We start from the raw sequence: 16,501 nt of genomic DNA, 5'->3' as shown, positions 1-16,501 counted from the left end.
TTTATGATGACTTTATTCCGGAGTTTCACAGGAAACTGGTACGACATTGAAATATGGTCTTTCCGGTTGTGGCTGGCTGCTTGTTATTGACCAGAGACCAGCCCCAGATGGCTCGCAGCGTCTATTGACAGCCGGTGTAAAGTTTAGGTTTTGTCGGCCTCAGCTCCGTTAGCACCACCCTCACCAAGCACGGTAAGTATGTTAACTCAGCATCATTAGCTCCAGGGGCATTTAGCTGCGTAAGCGTCGCGCTCTGTGAACATGACGGCAGCGCTGACGGAGCTTCTCACACCGGCTCGGGGCTTCCCTCCACAGCTCGCCCTCATGGGAGACCGACTGGAGCCCGAGGTGCCGGCAGACGTAGTGGGCAGGCGCTTGTCCTGTGGCGGGGAACGGGCCACAGTGCGGTACGTGGGTCCGGTACCACCGACCACAGGTGAAGTATTTGGCAGTCACAACACCTCCATATCAGTTTGCTTCAGAACAAATGCGACTCAAATCCTCATCTGAGAGTTACTCTGTCATCATGTGGGGAGAAAAACAAGTTGAAGGCATTTTCTTTAGTAATTAAAAGACATGAATGTTTTCTTCTTAATGTTTCACCAAGGGGATATGACTGAGTTTAACACTGGGGGGACACATGTTGGAAAGCTGACAGATCCGTAAAGACTTTAAGCAGAAATGTCAAAAATGAACTCCATCACAAACCCCTCAGCTTCTCCATCTTCCTCCATCTTCCTCCACACCAACATGGCTTGAGACTTACAGCATCACCGGACTTAGCAGCTTAATATTTCAGTAGAACAAAGACAAATTTAGTAGCACACAGGTGCACGTTTTAATATGTTTATGTTGGTGCAGATCCATTTGATTGTGGTGGTGGTGGTGGTGGTGGTGGTGGTGTGTTCAGGGTGATGCACAGTACTACTTTACTGCCACACAGAGTTTTGCCTTTTGGTCAGAAAGTTCTGCTTTGGTCTCATATGACCAGAGTGGCTCCACATGTTTGTGTCTGTTACGTGGCTTTTAGCAAACAGCAGACAGGACTTCTTCTGGCTTTGTTTCAACAATGGTTCCTTCCTGCCACTCATCCACAAAGGCCTGATATGTGGAGTGCAGACTGAGAGTTGTCCTGTGGACAGATTGTCCCACCTGAGATGTGGATCTTGGCAGCTCCTCCATGGTACCATGGCCCTCTGGGCTGCTTCTCTGATCAGAGCCTGTCACTTTGGGTGCATGGCCATGTCTTGGTAGGTTTGCAGTGGTGCTATACTCTTTCCATTTTGGGATGATGGATCACACAGTAGAGCTGGGCGGTATCCACATGTTGATACCGTTAATCCATCCCCACATTTTACCGGGTATACAGTTTTACCGTCACTAATTAAAAATCAGTTTAGGTCCACACGTTTCCTCATTCAAACATGTCTCTCGTTATAACAATACAAGTCATCACATTATAAGGATCCTGTTTCACTGTATAACACAATAAAAAGCATTCCGTTATGTTACTAAAGCATTCCTTGCACCAAATAATATAATTTTAGTTCATGAAGAAATAAGACGGAGCCCTCTCCTGTCTCTTTATGCTTTAGTCACAGTGTGTGAATTGACCCAAGACATGAAGCACCCGGAGCACCATATGACACCATATCACTGAAGATTCTACAGAACTGACGGGAACATTTTATTAACTGATACATCAGTAGAGGTGATGCACATATAGTGCGTGTAGGCGAAACACTGCTCCATTGATGAGACTGGCTTTCCAGCTATTTGTCTGTAGGTCTGTAGGTTGCTGTCAGATTACCGTTATGAAACTCCTCTGTGGCCAGCTGCGTTTGTAAAAGTTGAGATGAGATACCAACATAAATGGTTAATGGGTGCAGATGTGAATTGTCTAAATCAGAGGTCTCCAGAGCCCCTGGTCCTCCAGAGCCCCTGGTCCTCCAGGGTCCTTGGTCCTGCATGTTTTAGCTCCTCCCAGTTACAACACACCTGATTGCAATGAGGGGCTCATTATTGGGCTTTTTCACAACCTTGGTGATGACATCATCATTAGATTCAGGTCTGCTGAAGCAGGGAGGATCTGAAACATGCAGGACAGGGGTCCCCAGGACCAGGGTTGGAAACCTCTGCTCTAAATTATTGTAAGACCAAAGAGCGCAGCGTGTTCTGACCTGGCCTCTGCTGTGCATGTTTGCAGGTGTGTGGCTCGGTGTGGAGTGGGATGACCCCCAGAGAGGCAAGCATGATGGCAGCCATGAAGGAGTTCACTATTTCAGCTGCAGGTGAGAGTTTGGATCCATACAGTTCTGTCAGTGTCTGCAGGCGAACCATCCCTCAGTGACTCCATCTTTAACTTCCATCTGATACTTTACATGAGCATCCTTCAGGATCCATCGTGTGGTTTTTACCACTTTCTACTCGGGCTGAGCGATTCGGCCGTGGAAAAGAAATCTACGATTTAAAAAAACAAACATTCGATTTTTTTTCTCAATGTACTCAAATGACTGCAGACATCATATATATTGTCAAAAGTGCATGTTTCTGCTGTAATTGTCCAAAACGCGTTCCCTAACGTAACGTAACGATCCCTGAAATTCTCTACTTCTGCTGCCCGGCGTTCTCCTCCTTTCCTAAAGTACTTTATGTTTCACTTCAGGAGTTCTGAGCCTCTGGCTCTTTATTTGCTTTTAAATCCTGATTGTTCAGACGGGGAGACGGAGGACCTCCTACACAAGCGACTGCTAGACTCTGGTGCATGCACAGGTCGCGCGGTTCCAAAATTTGGGCTGCGCGGTCCACCGCCGCGGGGTCGGAGTGGACACGGAGGCAGATGACGATTTTGACGTCACAAGTACCTCGCGTACTCGCGGATATTGGTAGCTTGAAGAGGCCTTTCCACGGCTTTCAGCAAGGTGTGCACAATCTTTTGGGCCGCCTTGTTCAAAGATTGACCGTCTCCAGGCCCGCCACTTTAAACTGCAGTGAAATGGAGCTGGTGCAACTAAAACGGGCTTTAGCAGCATAAATACTATTTGTGTTCAATCTGTTCTAGCGAGTGCCCCCCCCCCCCCCCGCCCCCCGTCCACTTGTGAAGGTGGAGACTTGTGGTGGTGAATTTGCTTCAATTTAAAAAAAATAAAAAATAAAAAAGATTCAAACTTTAACGCAGGTTTAAGCAAAAGTGGGAACAACAAGGGAAACCCAAAACTATTGGTAGAACAGAATGCCAAAAATTCAATAAATCGATGAAATCTATTTTTTGTGTGTTATACAAATGGAGTTTGATTTGATTCTACTCGGGCTATATTCACACTGTAGGTCTTGATACTCAATTCTGATTTTTTTGCAGGGATCCGATGTTTTTGCGTGATCATTCACATTACATTTCAAACGTGACCTATCAGCGTGCCGTGTGAACGCCATTGCACCCCAGACGTTATCGTACCACCGAGCGCAGTAGACAACGCGACGTCAGGCCAAACACGCCGTTTAAAGAACTAAATATGGATTCCACGCCAGTCAGCGCCTTGGTTGCCAGATGTTACTCAGTTTCCAGCCCCAAACAACATAAAACCTCCCACTTCTTTAAAAACTAGGAAGCACCGGTCCACATATTTTCACTTCTGATCTGATCCTGATACCTGAATTTGTTTATCTGCTGATACTTTTCCGATACCAGAGCTGTTTGCTTTAATATTATTATTATTGTTGACTTTATATGAGGCTGTAATAAACTCCTCTCTACAGTAAAGTATGAAATGTACTAATGTATACATGTATTCTCTCCAAAGACAACTTGAGGTTAGTATCAGGACAGTAAAGGAAGCAGTACAAAGTATTTTTGTTCCATGTGGACAATGTGGGGGTCTGCGTGACGTCATCATCTCATAATAAACTAGTTCTATCTTTAGAACCTCAGAATGACTTTATCAATCCCTGGGGAAACTCTTGAGCAAGACAGCAGCAACACAATGTTTCCAGCTCTAACGCAGCTCCATCCATTGGGACTATTTTCAGGGAGTTTAGCGTGGAGTAGGACGCAGCTTCAGGGAGGTGTGAATCGCCTGCTGACAGCCTGGAGGAGCTGCTGGTCATTGTTTTGATGTCAGAGCTGTTCTCCTCCGAGAGCTGGAGTTTGAAAACGCTGAGGTCTGGCTGCAGGGCGCCGCCCTGCTGGACTACGGCTTTGCTAACATCCACGTTGCTGCGTTGTTTTGTGGTGTTTTGAGTGTAAAATCCGTCCAAACAGCAACATGTTGCCATGAAAAGTTGGATAGCACAGTGCTACTTCCCTAGCCTGCTCGCTGGCTGCAAACTGTGGACTGGATTTCCTGACTCATTCCTCCTGGTCTCATTGAGACCCGCCTCCCTTCAGGGAATCCAGCACGAGCACAGCTTTTAACATTTTAGCAGAGCCACTTCCTCTGGCGCTTACTCTGGACTCCAGTCACATGTCAATGACGTGGCAATCACATAATTGGATCATTCAGACAGCCGCCCTGCTGAAAGACTTCAGACACATCCGAATTGGTGCGACGTGGTCGAGGCCTGGTTCTGGTGTGAAAGAATCAGAATTACAATGTTTCACTAAACAGGTCTGATATGGGTCACTTGTGAGCAGAATATCAGAATTGGGTTGCATGTCCCTGCAGTGTGAACGCACCCCAAGTGTCCAAATACTGGAGCGACAACAAAAAAAGTAATTTTTCTTTTTTGTAGACACCCTAAAGGAGGATCCTTCATACGACCTGCGAAGGCGATTTATGGAGTGGACTACCTGACCGCTCTGCAGCAGGTGTACCATTACTGCATCAAGAAGGCGGACACCGATATCTCCTTCTACACCAAAGAGCGCAGGTACGATCGCGCAGTCCAGTGTTTTTTATTCTCTTACGTATGTGTTCATCTTCAGAGGTTTCCTTCATCAGCAGATTTGTTTCATGTGGGAGTTGAAGGATAAGACCTGTCTTTAAAACAAGCTTCTAGTTTGACAAGTTGATCAGTATCATCTGGTTTCATAGATAAAGAGATTTGTGTGTCATCTGCATAGCAATGGACATTGATGGAGGGTTTCCCTACAGCAGGGGTGGCCAACCAGTCAGACCAAGAGCCGAAAAAATGACGGTGGTAGTCTACTACAAAGAGCCACATCATACAAATAAACTCCCTCTCTCACACAGACACGAAATGACATAAAATGAGAATACATACACAATGTATATACACCATATGGAATTACAGAAGTTAGACAGCGGTTGGCAAGGCGTGGATTTACAGCATTAACAGGAATAATTTCACCTCCACATGCAGCCTAAACAAATGTACAGGGACCGTCTGTAAACTGTAAAACCGCTACAGGCAAGACAAATACTGCAAACCATATAAATACTATCAAACTATGTGTTTGCAGTGACTTTAACGCTGCAGTGAATACCCGTCATGTTAAGTATTTTTGTAGATTCTGTCTTTGCTTTTGCAGCAGTTTGTAATTTGCAGACGGTCCCTGCACTCTGTCACACAGCCGGCTGCTCATAGAGAACAAAGTTGTTTCTGTTGCTCTAAAGACGGATAGTTTGGACAAAAATGAGCTTGTAGCATGTTGCCTCCCTCACACAGATGGGAAAGAGGCGTCATCTGTGTGTTGATGACGTTTTGTTAAAGTTTTAATGATGCCGGAGCTTTAGGGAGCTGCTCTCAGCAGGTTAACTGTGTCTGGGTCGAATCCACCAATTAACTCCAACTTCCTCGCCGACCTGCTCTGACCTGAAGTGTCTCTGTACCGGAGCCTTTTTTTACTTGTCATTGTATGGTCTGTTCTCCTGACCTGCCATATATAGCGTAGCAACGGCTGTGAAGTGAGTGAGAGGGAAGCTGCGGCCCATGGTGCAGCGCTGAGTGGTGCATTGAAGTACAACGTAAGAATATCAGAACTCTGAGTTTCACACCAGAAGTATTAATAATTGGAAGAGCCGCCGCACTCTGATGATTTAGATAATGGATCAAAGAGCCACAACCTGGCAGGCAATCAGTGGCGGGTTGGCCACCCCTGCCCTCCACGAAGCATGTATAACAGGAAAAACATAGGTCCTAAGACAGAACCCTGTGGAATACGGCAGAACAATATTAGCAAAAGATCTATTTTTCTGACAGATATTCTGATTCTGATTTGATATACAATATTTTATCAACTCAAGCTTCATTTAAATTTAAGAAAAATATTACTTGCTTTCCCCCAAAAAACCATGTGTAATAACTAATAAGAAAAACAAAATTAAACAATTCCAATAAAGGAAAAAAAAAGATATTGTAATTATCTCAACAGTCTTACACTCCAGTAGGAAGGTCAGTGTTTTATGGCTCAAGGGAGCGAGCGACTTGGGGAAGGTGGACCAGATGTGAAGCCTTGATACTGTGTGTGTGTGTGTGTGTGTGTGTGTGTGTGTGTGTGTGTGTGTGTGTGTGTGTGTGTGTGTGTGTGTGTGTGTGTGTGTGTGTGTGTGTGTGTGTGTGTGTGTGTGTGTGTGTGTGTGTGTGTGTGTACACACAGCTTTGAGAGTCTTACCTCAGTATTGCTGGGGGGATTGGAGGTGAATGGGCCGGGGCCTGATGGGGCAATAAGGAGAACAACACCCTGTATCCTTTTCTGCATCTCCTCCACTGTTTGTCTTTTCTGTGTCGGTTCTCCTGGTGAGCAGGAACAAAGTCTTGTGTTTTCCTCTGCGAGGACTTGGACCCCAGCTGTGCCCCCCCCCCCCCCCCCCCCCCCCTCCCCTCCTCTGGGTGCGTAAAACAGGAAAAACATTTGCTCGTTTGGGTTTGGTTGAGTTTGCGTGTTCGCTCTGTCAGTTTGAGTTTCCAGGATGTCACACCTTCTTCTTATCATCCATGGACCGGTTTGTTAGGTACATCAGTGACTCTTACACTAACAGTGGATATGAGCATGTGTGATTTTATTTCTCAATGTGGCTGAAACTGGCTCCTGAATTGTGCTCAAAGTGTTTGAAAAGCAGCAGCTCTGCAGCTACAGTACATTTAAACACCGCAGCCTCTCTGTAGTGGCTCATGAAGTTTTCACTAAAGTACAGCAGGTAAAATATGTATTGAACAGGTCACCAGTTTTCTCAGTAAGTATATTTCTCAAGCTGCTGTTGACATGAAAATTTCACCAGATGTTGGTAAAACCTCATGAAATCCACACACAAAGATAAAACCATAGACGTCCGTAAATTAAGTTATGTAATAAGGTGAAAAGACACGGGGACAATATTATTGAACAGAGTTAATGAAATGTATTCAATACTTTGTTGGTAATGACAGCGTCCTGTACTGGTCGCATGCATGGCTCAGGTGTGATTTTGGCCTTCGAATTAGGACGTTTCCATGGAACACTTCTATGAACTCTGATCTTCAGTTCTTTCCATAGACTTGGATTCAAGTCAGATGACTGGTCCATTCTAGCAGCTTTATTTTCTTTCTCTGAAGTCAATTGAGTTTCCTTAGCTGTGTGTTTGGGAACTTGAAATTTCACCTCATTTCGTCTTCATTATCCTGGTGGATGGCAGCAGATTTCTTTTCAGGTTGAATACATTACTTATGGTCTTTGAAACAATTGTACCTGCCAATTGCAGGTCTTTGTGAAGCTACCAGGAAACCCTCGGCTCTCAGACAACTCTTCTTATACTTCATTACACTCTAGTGTCAGAAATCTTGCGCGGGGCCAGAAACCGTACCTGATTTATGGTTTGATGATGTTCTTTCCTCTCCCACATCATGGCCCCAGCGGTGCTCACCAGAACATTCTGACGTGTAGAAGTCTTTCTGTAACCAGCGCCATCATTATGTTTTGCAGTGATAAGGTTGTGAAGGTCTTGAGGGAGTGCTTTGCTTTTCATGAGCTGTTCCTAGGGGTTTTCTCCAGGCAGGTCCCTCCGGTAGGAGGCCTCGGGGCAGACCTGGGACACGCTGGAGGGACTATGTCTCATGAGTGACACCTTCTTATAGGCCATCAGTTGGGACTGAACCAGCTGACATGAATTTGCAGTGAAGGGGCTGGATTGTTTTCTGATTACTGGTTGATTCCAGCTGGGGTCTTGGGTTCCATGCTATTTTGCACCTCCCTTTCTTTAAGATGTTCAATACTTTTTTCCCTGTGTCATTTCACATCATTACACGCAACTTAATGTACGGACATCTACGTTTTGATTCCTTTGCATGTTTGGGTTACATGGGCTGTTGCCAACATCTGGTGAACATTTCATGTAAACAGCTCAAAATGGCTTTGGCCATTCCAACCTCTACGGTTGGTTCAAGTGATTTGAAGGCTATCAGCTGGGCTCCTTAACGGCAGCGGTCAGACGTGCAGCTCTTGGACCTGAGCGGCTCCTTGCTGTCGTGCTGGGAGGATGTGAGCGTGTTCAGCCTGCAGATGGAGCAGCTGGAGGAATTAAACCTCAGGTGATGGATCCTTCTGTGTCACGTTTCTGCAGAGGCAACTTCCCATCTTCTAACATGTTTTATTCTTTCCAGCTGTAATAGACTGAGTCTGCCCTCGCGTCCCTCCACCCTCAGCCATGCTTTCTACAACCTCAAAGTCCTCCACCTGAACAAGTGTGAGCTCACCTGGCCACAGGTATACATCTCATAATGCTCAAAGCGACTCCGTATTTCCACATGCCGACTGAACTGTTGTGAAAGATGTTTCTGTGCTCAGTTCAGTCATTGTTTGCATGTCAACACATTGTCCAATCAGAAGAGACCTGCTGCTGTATATTGTGTTGACAAGAGGTCATATTTTACTTTATTATTTCAACTTTACATTAAACCTGGAAACAGAAATCAGAAGCACCAAACTCAAAGGAGAATAGAAATAAAAAACAAACTGTGGATTCATAAAGAATCAGAGGACATTGACACCATTTAGTGTTCGTTTTCATTATTTGCATGTTACTTCTCAAGTACAGTACTTCTAATCCTTTGGCTCTCTGCCTCACTCTGCCAGATCCTGGATTGCGCCTCCATGTGGCCACAGTTGGAATCTCTGTGTCTAACAGAAAACCACATCACTGCGCTGCAGAGGTAACACCGGCTGCCGTCACACGGCTCCTGTTCTCAGTGGTGTCACTGTGGCGGCGTCCCCACTGTGTTTCCTGTGTTACAGGCCTGACCAAGTGCTGCACTCTCTGAAGAGTCTCAACCTGGCGCTCAATCCCTTAGTGGAGGATACTCTGGCCTGTCTGTCTGCTCTGCCCAGGTCAGTGGGAATGAAGTCAAGCTGTTTCACTGCTCAGTCCACTGAAGAGGCTCCTGCTCTGGAATACGTTCAAGCAGAGTTTGCATGGACGTGAAAAACCCAGGAAAAAGACCCATGCATTATTATTATTATTAAAAACCTGAAGAAGTTATATATCTATATTTTTTTGTTTAAAGTTATTGAAGTACAGATGCCACAATAGAAAACTAATAGAATTGACTGGCTATATTTTAGTGGTGGACGAGAAACGTGTTCTGTGATTTCTGCCTCTGGTGTCATGGTAAATATGGTCCTCCTTCAAAACGGGTCCGATTTGAACTTCTGCAAATACGCAGTGGCCAACATGAAATTTAAATATATACAGACTAAGAATAAATTTGACAAAAATATTTACTGCATTGTGTTTATTCTTATATTCACTAGTATCTGCAGACCCAATTGTGACCAGGACTGTATGTGGTATGTAACGAACGGCACCGCAGCAAGTTCAGCACATGTGCAGCAGTTGAAATCGAACCCAGTTTGGACGCGTCCCGCATTTGCCATGACACCAGGAGCGTAGGTACGCCAACCCTGGGAGCAGGTATCAAATTAGCTGTGACAGGGAAGTTTTTTACAATACCATATATATATAATGATATATTATGGCTGTCAAAAGATAACAACCCAAGACGTGCTTCAGTGCAAATCCTGCTGTAAGAAAGTGATATTTCCAAAGAGGCTGGCCTTGTTGGCCACAATAAGGGAAAAAGTATGGAAATGTTGCTGCACCACAGTTCCAATCGGTGAGTTTATGAACGCTGCTGTGTCAAATACATCCAATGAAGCTACTGCATCTCCACAACCACATTTGGTGTGAGTTTAGTTGCTTCGGTTCGGAGCCAATTTGCTGGGGAGTTTAAGTTTGTTTCACAGGGAGTGATGCACATCTGCACCTCCTATTTAAGAAAGCATAAGCTGAAAAGTGTAAGAACCCAGTATGATTTTTTGTGATTTATTATTCCGCTGGACATCAGCAATTTTCCCTTGTTTTATTATTTAGTCAAAAATGAGCACTTGCACTGCAAATATTTTCTTTAATACAGAAAATGTTGATCTTATTGAGAAACGCCATATTTTTGAATACTGAAATAAAATAAATGTCATTGAACAGTGAAGCTGTGTTTTGCTCATTGAAATTTGGTGAAAAGTTCTGAAAAAAGTCCTGGGAACATTGAAAGTCACAGGTAAAAAGGACCTATGTAGGTGTGAACCCTGTTAAATCCTCTGCTGCAGCTCTCAGGCATAACAGTGCAAATCTACTTTGGTTTCTCTTTTCTTTCAGCTGTAAAGAGTCTGAAAACTATAAAACAACACTTGAATGAATGTTTTAATAAAGCGGTCACCAGGTGAAGGATTACTTATGAGCTTCTCTAATTTTACAGACTGGAGGATTTGAATGTGTCTCACACCGGACTGTCTGTCATCCGATTTGACGATGCTGCTCCTGGTAAATAAAAAAACCCTCAGAAGTGACATAAGAGCTTTTTCTACAAAATAACTCATGTGGATGTTTAACCTGCAGGATGTCAAACAGCCATGTTTCCAGAGCTGAAGACACTTGTTATGGACAACAACAACATCTCTGAGGTAGCTGTCTGTCTGTCTGTCTGTCTGTCTGTCTGTCTTGATGTCTGTCTGTCTTGATGTAATAGAATTTGTAGCTAAAAGAGAAGCACTCGGAGGTCAAAGTGAACATGAAAATGATGAAGAAAGGTGATTTAGTGCTTCTGACCCCTCATGGTCTGTCTCTGTCTCTGTCTCTGTCTCTGTCTCTCAGTGGTGTGTGATCGACGAGCTTGCCAAACTGCCCAGTTTGTCGGAGCTCTCGTGTCGTCGTAACCGTCTGCAGAGCAGCGACGGAAACCCCAGAACAGCTGAGCAGATGGTGATGGCGAAGCTGGGACGGCTAATAATCCTGAACCGCTGTCAGGTGGGCCTCAGGTCATCCTCCTCAGTCTGTGTGTGGATTTATGATCTGAATGAACGGAGAGCTGAGACCAGGTTTATAAATGAGCTTGAAAATGGAAATCGGCACACTTCTCCTCTGTCGTGGTTTTTGTTTTCCTTCATAGTTTCTGTTGTCGTGTTTCAGGTTGTTCTGCTTTTAGTCTCTAGTATTAGATAAAATTAGAATAAGGACCGCGGGTCGTACCACTACGGGTCGTACCACTACGGGTCGTACCGCTACGGGTCGTACCGCTACGGGTCGTACCGCTACGGGTCGTACCGCTACGGGTCGTACCGCTACGGGTCGTACCGCTACGGGTCGTACCGCTACGGGTCGTACCGCTACGGGTCGTACCACTGCGCGGCCGCCATGTTTGGTTACAACTGGATGAGCAGGAGGGAGGGGGAGATGAGCAGTAACAGGCTCTGTAGCCTCCATCAGTCTCTGCAGGAGGGATTTGCACCGTGAAAGAATCTTTCCACTTTGGGAGTCGGATTAAAAACTTTGTGGATACAGTGGATCAGAACACTGGTGTCGCGTAAACGGACCCCCCAAAAAGGGAAGAAAGTTTTGCAGATACACTCGAATTCGTTGTCGTATAAACGGGGCCCGAGTGTGGCCTGGAGGTTAGAGAAGCAGACTTGGGGTCGGGAGTTTGCGTATTCGAATCCCACAGCTGAAGGGTCCCTGAGCACAACCCTTGAACCCCATCAGCTCCCTGTGGCATCCCAATATGGCCGCCGCTCCACATCCGTGAAGTAGGGGGTGCCAATGTGGTAAAAAGAAAAAGGGGTATTTCCCCAAGGGGATTAATATAGTGTGAATAGTTCTGTTAAGTTATGTAAGAGAAAATCAGTCAGTCAGTCGGTTCGTTTTTACAGGAGGTGAGACCGATTCTTTCACGGTGCAAATCCCTCCTGCAGAGACTGATGGAGGCTACAGAGCCTGTTACTGCTCATCCCCCCCCCCCTCCTGCTCATCCAGTTGTAAACAAACATGGCGGCCACGTAGTGGTACGACCCGTAGTGGCACGACCCGTAGTGGCACGACGCGTAGTGGCACGACCCGTAGTGGCACGACCCGTAGTGGCACGACCCGTAGTGGCACGACCCGTAGCGGTACGACCCGTAGCGGCACGACCCGTAGTGGTACGACCCGTAGTGGTACGACGCGTAGTGGCACGACCCGTAGCGGCACGACCCGTAGCGGCACGACCCGTAGCGGCACGACCCGTAGCGGCACGACCCGTAGCGGTACGACCCGTAGCGGTACGACCCGTAGTGGTATGATCCGTAGTGGTACGACCCGTAGTGGTACGACCCGTAGTGGTATGACCCGTGGTCCATATTCTAGTTTTATCCTCCAGATCAGTAGTTTAATAGTTGAGACTCTCCCTGATATCATCCGGTTCCTCATCAGTCCACTAGGATGTCAGGTTCTCTCCATTTTCTTCACCTTTATAGTGTTTTGTTCTCTGTGCACGTCTGTGTAGTTTCATTACAAAATCAAGCAACAGCGCCCTCCAGTGGCCCGGCAGACTAACTACATCGTTGTCTCTGTGTCTGCTGCTGCAGTGGAAACACCCACTTTGTTTTAGCAGATTAGGTGTTGTCACCTGAAACGTTGCCGTGTAAACAGGGCCTCAGTGTGAGAGGAAATGCTGCGGCTGCCTCGTTGGCTGCAGACCTGAGACGGATTAACTTGTCTGCTTTCTTTCAGCTCCTTCCTGAGGAGCGGCGGGGGGCGGAGCTCGACTACATCAAGATGTTTGGGGAAGAGTGGCTGAAGTCGAAAAGCTGCAGTCAGTCAAAAGCCCAGTTTAACTGTGAACACCCTCGATACCAAAGCCTCATCAACAGTAAGTAGACTGACAGAAAACCTTAATCCTGTGTCTGTATTTATATGCTGACATGAATTTAGTGACTTGGTGACACAAACAGATACACAAAATACAGACAGACTTTCCGGCCAGGCGTCATTTATTGGCCTGTTGACCATCAGCTCACAAAGGGAAGCTGGATTATGTTTCATCCCTGATGTTAGATGAATGCTTCATGCGTGGGCGACCCGCTGCCCTTCTGTTTTTCAGAGTATGGCGCTCCAGAGGAAGGCGAGCTGAAGAGGCCAGAGCCGTTTGCCTTGAAGAATCAGCTGCTAAGTTAGTCCTGCTTCTCGTTCCCGTCACGCTGCTGCTCGGCTGCTTGAGAAAATGTAACTTTAGCTCCAGCAAATCAAAAGCAAACATGGAAGTAGTTTTCCTCCTCTGATCCACAGAGATTACATTTGTGTTTCCTGATGACGACCGCAAGCCGATAGAGAAGAAACTTCCAGGTAAAAACTTGTTTAGGTTTGTCTGGTTGAGGTTGGCTCTGCTGTCTGACACGTCTCCCAGACGTCTGCATCTCTTTCTGCACATTGAACCGCTGGTTTGATCTTTGAATTCTGCTGGTTCTGCCCTGCAGCCTCCATGGTGGTGCAGAAGGTGAAGGGTCTCCTCTACAGGTTGCTGAAGGTTCCTGCTGCAGATCTGAGGCTCACCTACTCCAGTCCCAAAGTAAGAGCTCCAAAACAAGCAGGTTGTCAGTAGGTGGAGTTCCTCTCAGACGTGGCTCCAGCACCAGATTCACTGTCACATGTGGAACCGTTCCACTCTGATATACAGCGATGTCACGGCTTCTGGACCGCAGAAGTTTCTCAGACCAAAGACGAGAATTTTATATTCAAAGATAAATAGAATGAAAGCAGCTGGAATTAAACAGCTGTTGGAAACTTTTCTTTGTTAGCTAGCGGAACCCGGACACAAGCGGAGCGTTACAATGAGACTCTGCAGAACTTCTCAGATGTTTAGTGTTTAATGTCTTTTCAACAACATCGTACCCAGCATCTTCTCAGATCTCTGCATGACGGGTGCTAAAGATCAGTCCTCAATCACAGACCACTACACTAGGGGGGCTTTTCCACCGGAAAGAACCAGGTTCTAGTTCTGGTCCAGGACCAGCTTTAGCACCAGTTCTTTGTCTTTCCACCACCAAAGCCGGCCTATCAGGGGCTAAACTGCTGCTACACTGGCTCCACTATGTTGCTGGACCAGAGAGGAGCCAGACTGGGAGCCGACGCGTCATCAGCTGGGGGCGGAGTTATCTCTGGAGTTATCTCTGGAGTTATCTCTGGAGTTATCTCTGGAGTTATCTCTGGAGTTATCTCTGGAGTTATCTCTGGAGTTTTCTCTGGAGTTTTCTCTGGAGTTTTCTCTGGAGTTTTCTCTGGAGTTTTCTCTGGAGTTATCTCTGGAGTTATCTCTGGAGTTATCTCTGGAGTTATCTCTGGAGTTATCTCTGAAGTTATCTCTGGAGTTATCTCTGGAGTTTTCTCTGGAGTTTTCTCTGGAGTTATCTCTGGAGTTATCTCTGGAGTTATCTCTGGAGGTATCACTACCTACAAGGTGGAGGCCAGGCTGAACCGGCTTTCTGAAAACTCCAGTGAACACGGAGCCCCAGAGTGGTTCTAGAGAAAACAATAAAAAATAACGCGTGGGAACGAAATAATAAGTCGTTCCCTGAAGTTAATAATTCCTGGCACCGGCCCTGAACTAGAACCTGGTTCTTGTTGGTGGAAAAGCCCCGTCAGTGAAGCCAAAGAAGTGACTCAGACTAACACTATTATCAGTAGTATGGTTGTGGACTCTGAGCTAACATACTGTATGTAAATCCCCCAGATTTTCACTCAGCCGTCGTCACACTTTTCTTGTTTTAGAGCTTTTTTAAAAATTTTTTTAGCAATTCCAGCTGTTTTAGCCATTTTCCATAGTTGGAGTTGCTTTCAGTTATTTTTATTTACCTCTTCAAACAGTTTTTGCTCATTTGACATAATTCAGCCGTTTAGATATTTTCTGCTGTTTTATCTCCGTCACCATTTTCACCACAACTTTCTTATTTGCTGATTTTACTGCTCATATCACACATAGTTTGGCGTTGGTCCAAGTTGGCTCAAACTCTTTTCCTTCAAGTTGTTCCAGTTTTGATTTTTGCATCTTACAAATGATCAAAATCATCCGTCAAATCCTCTAAAGACTATTTATGATCAAAAATAGGACAAACCCAAGATCTGTATCAGTTTGGTTTCCCTCTTTAATTGTGTGACTCATGAAATGGTTTCAAACTTTCCCATGTTTGTTGACGTATAAATATAAATATATATATAAATGTTACTGACTTACTTGCGTCTGTGTTCAAACCTTGAAATGTCCTCCTCCTTCCAGAAGGTGGCGACAGAGATTGAGCTTGATGGGGACCTGAGGACGCTGGAGTTTTACTCCATAGAGGACGGAGACCTGGTCCTGGTCCGTTGGAGCTGAGGCTCAGCAGGAGGTGGACAGCTGCTTCTCTCCCCCTCAGTCTGGGTGTGTTCTTCCTCACTGGGTTCCTTAAAGTTTTAACTGCTGCTTTTCTCTCTCTCTTTTTCCAGAAGCGTAGGACAGAGTGTACATATTGTGTATATTTGAACAAGGTGATGTATTCCAAGGAACAATGGGAACGTCTGGAGACTGCTCTCTATATCTCACATCATTAAAACATCAAGAACCGGTCAAATCAACACTTCCATGCAGTCCGGGGTCATAAATCAAATTTAAAAAATCAACAATCTTCATTGACATGTTGTCTCTGTACGTGTCCCTCGTTTCTTTAAGTCTCGGGGTTCAACACATTCAGTGTTTTAGGTCGACGGTCGAAACGTTTTCAGATAAACGCTCAAACCTTTTTACAAAACCTGACAAAGTAGAAGAATTTGAAAGTAATTCCAGAAAAGTTTTCCTTCGTAAAGACAATTCATCTTTCAGTGAAAACGTTCAGAAACGTTCAGTTTGTATCTTATAATGTTGTCGCATGTGAAACTGCAACGAATGACTTTGACTTGATTTAAACTCAGAATAAAAGATGGCGCTGATCTCTTGCCTCGATGTGTTTGTTGGGTTTAGTGTGTTGGTGACACAGTCCAAGCTGTCGACACTCAGAAGAAGAAATCAAACTCACGTTCAGTAGTTGGATTATTTATTTATTTATTATTTTTTTTCTAACTTAGCGTGTGCTGGTGCTGAGCTTTCTGTAGGACCAGTTCACATACTTGGGAGGTGGAAATGGATCGTTGAGAGTTTGCAACTTTCAATTCTGTGGAGATTAACTGCAACTGAACAAACTGGACCGTCCATAAATCAGCTGGCGGAACACGGCTGATGGTCCCACTGGGTTTTCTCT

General features: G+C 45.4%; 1 protein-coding gene across 4 annotated transcripts; it reads left to right on the top strand.

The window, feature by feature from the left end:
• Nucleotides 1-42: 42 nt before the first annotated feature.
• Nucleotides 43-16,205, top strand: tbce (tubulin folding cofactor E). 4 transcript variants are annotated; one of them, XM_080464814.1, is made up of 18 exons: nt 43-192; nt 316-436; nt 2,207-2,291; nt 4,729-4,866; nt 6,557-6,642; nt 8,364-8,463; nt 8,536-8,638; nt 9,008-9,084; nt 9,167-9,259; nt 10,684-10,748; nt 10,824-10,888; nt 11,079-11,231; nt 12,969-13,107; nt 13,339-13,407; nt 13,524-13,580; nt 13,712-13,803; nt 15,508-15,616; nt 15,714-16,205. In XM_080464814.1, the coding sequence occupies exons 2-17, from the start codon at nt 325-327 to the stop codon at nt 15,601-15,603; spliced, it is 1,530 nt and encodes a 509-aa protein (XP_080320940.1). In that variant the 5' UTR covers nt 43-192; nt 316-324; the 3' UTR covers nt 15,604-15,616; nt 15,714-16,205. The 4 variants fall into 4 exon arrangements, with proteins under 4 accessions (XP_080320940.1, XP_080320941.1, XP_080320939.1 ...); XM_080464815.1 differs by having other exon boundaries at nt 15,511-15,616; nt 15,714-16,192; XM_080464813.1 differs by lacking the exon at nt 13,339-13,407 and having other exon boundaries at nt 15,511-15,616; nt 15,714-16,192.
• Nucleotides 16,206-16,501: the final 296 nt, after the last annotated feature.

The sequence above is a fragment of the Lipophrys pholis genome, assembly GCF_963383615.2.
Source record: "Lipophrys pholis genome assembly, chromosome: 5".
Taxonomy (NCBI): domain Eukaryota; kingdom Metazoa; phylum Chordata; class Actinopteri; order Blenniiformes; family Blenniidae; genus Lipophrys; species Lipophrys pholis.
The sequence above is the reverse complement of the archived record's forward strand: the minus strand, read 5'-3'. Positions and strand labels throughout refer to the sequence as shown.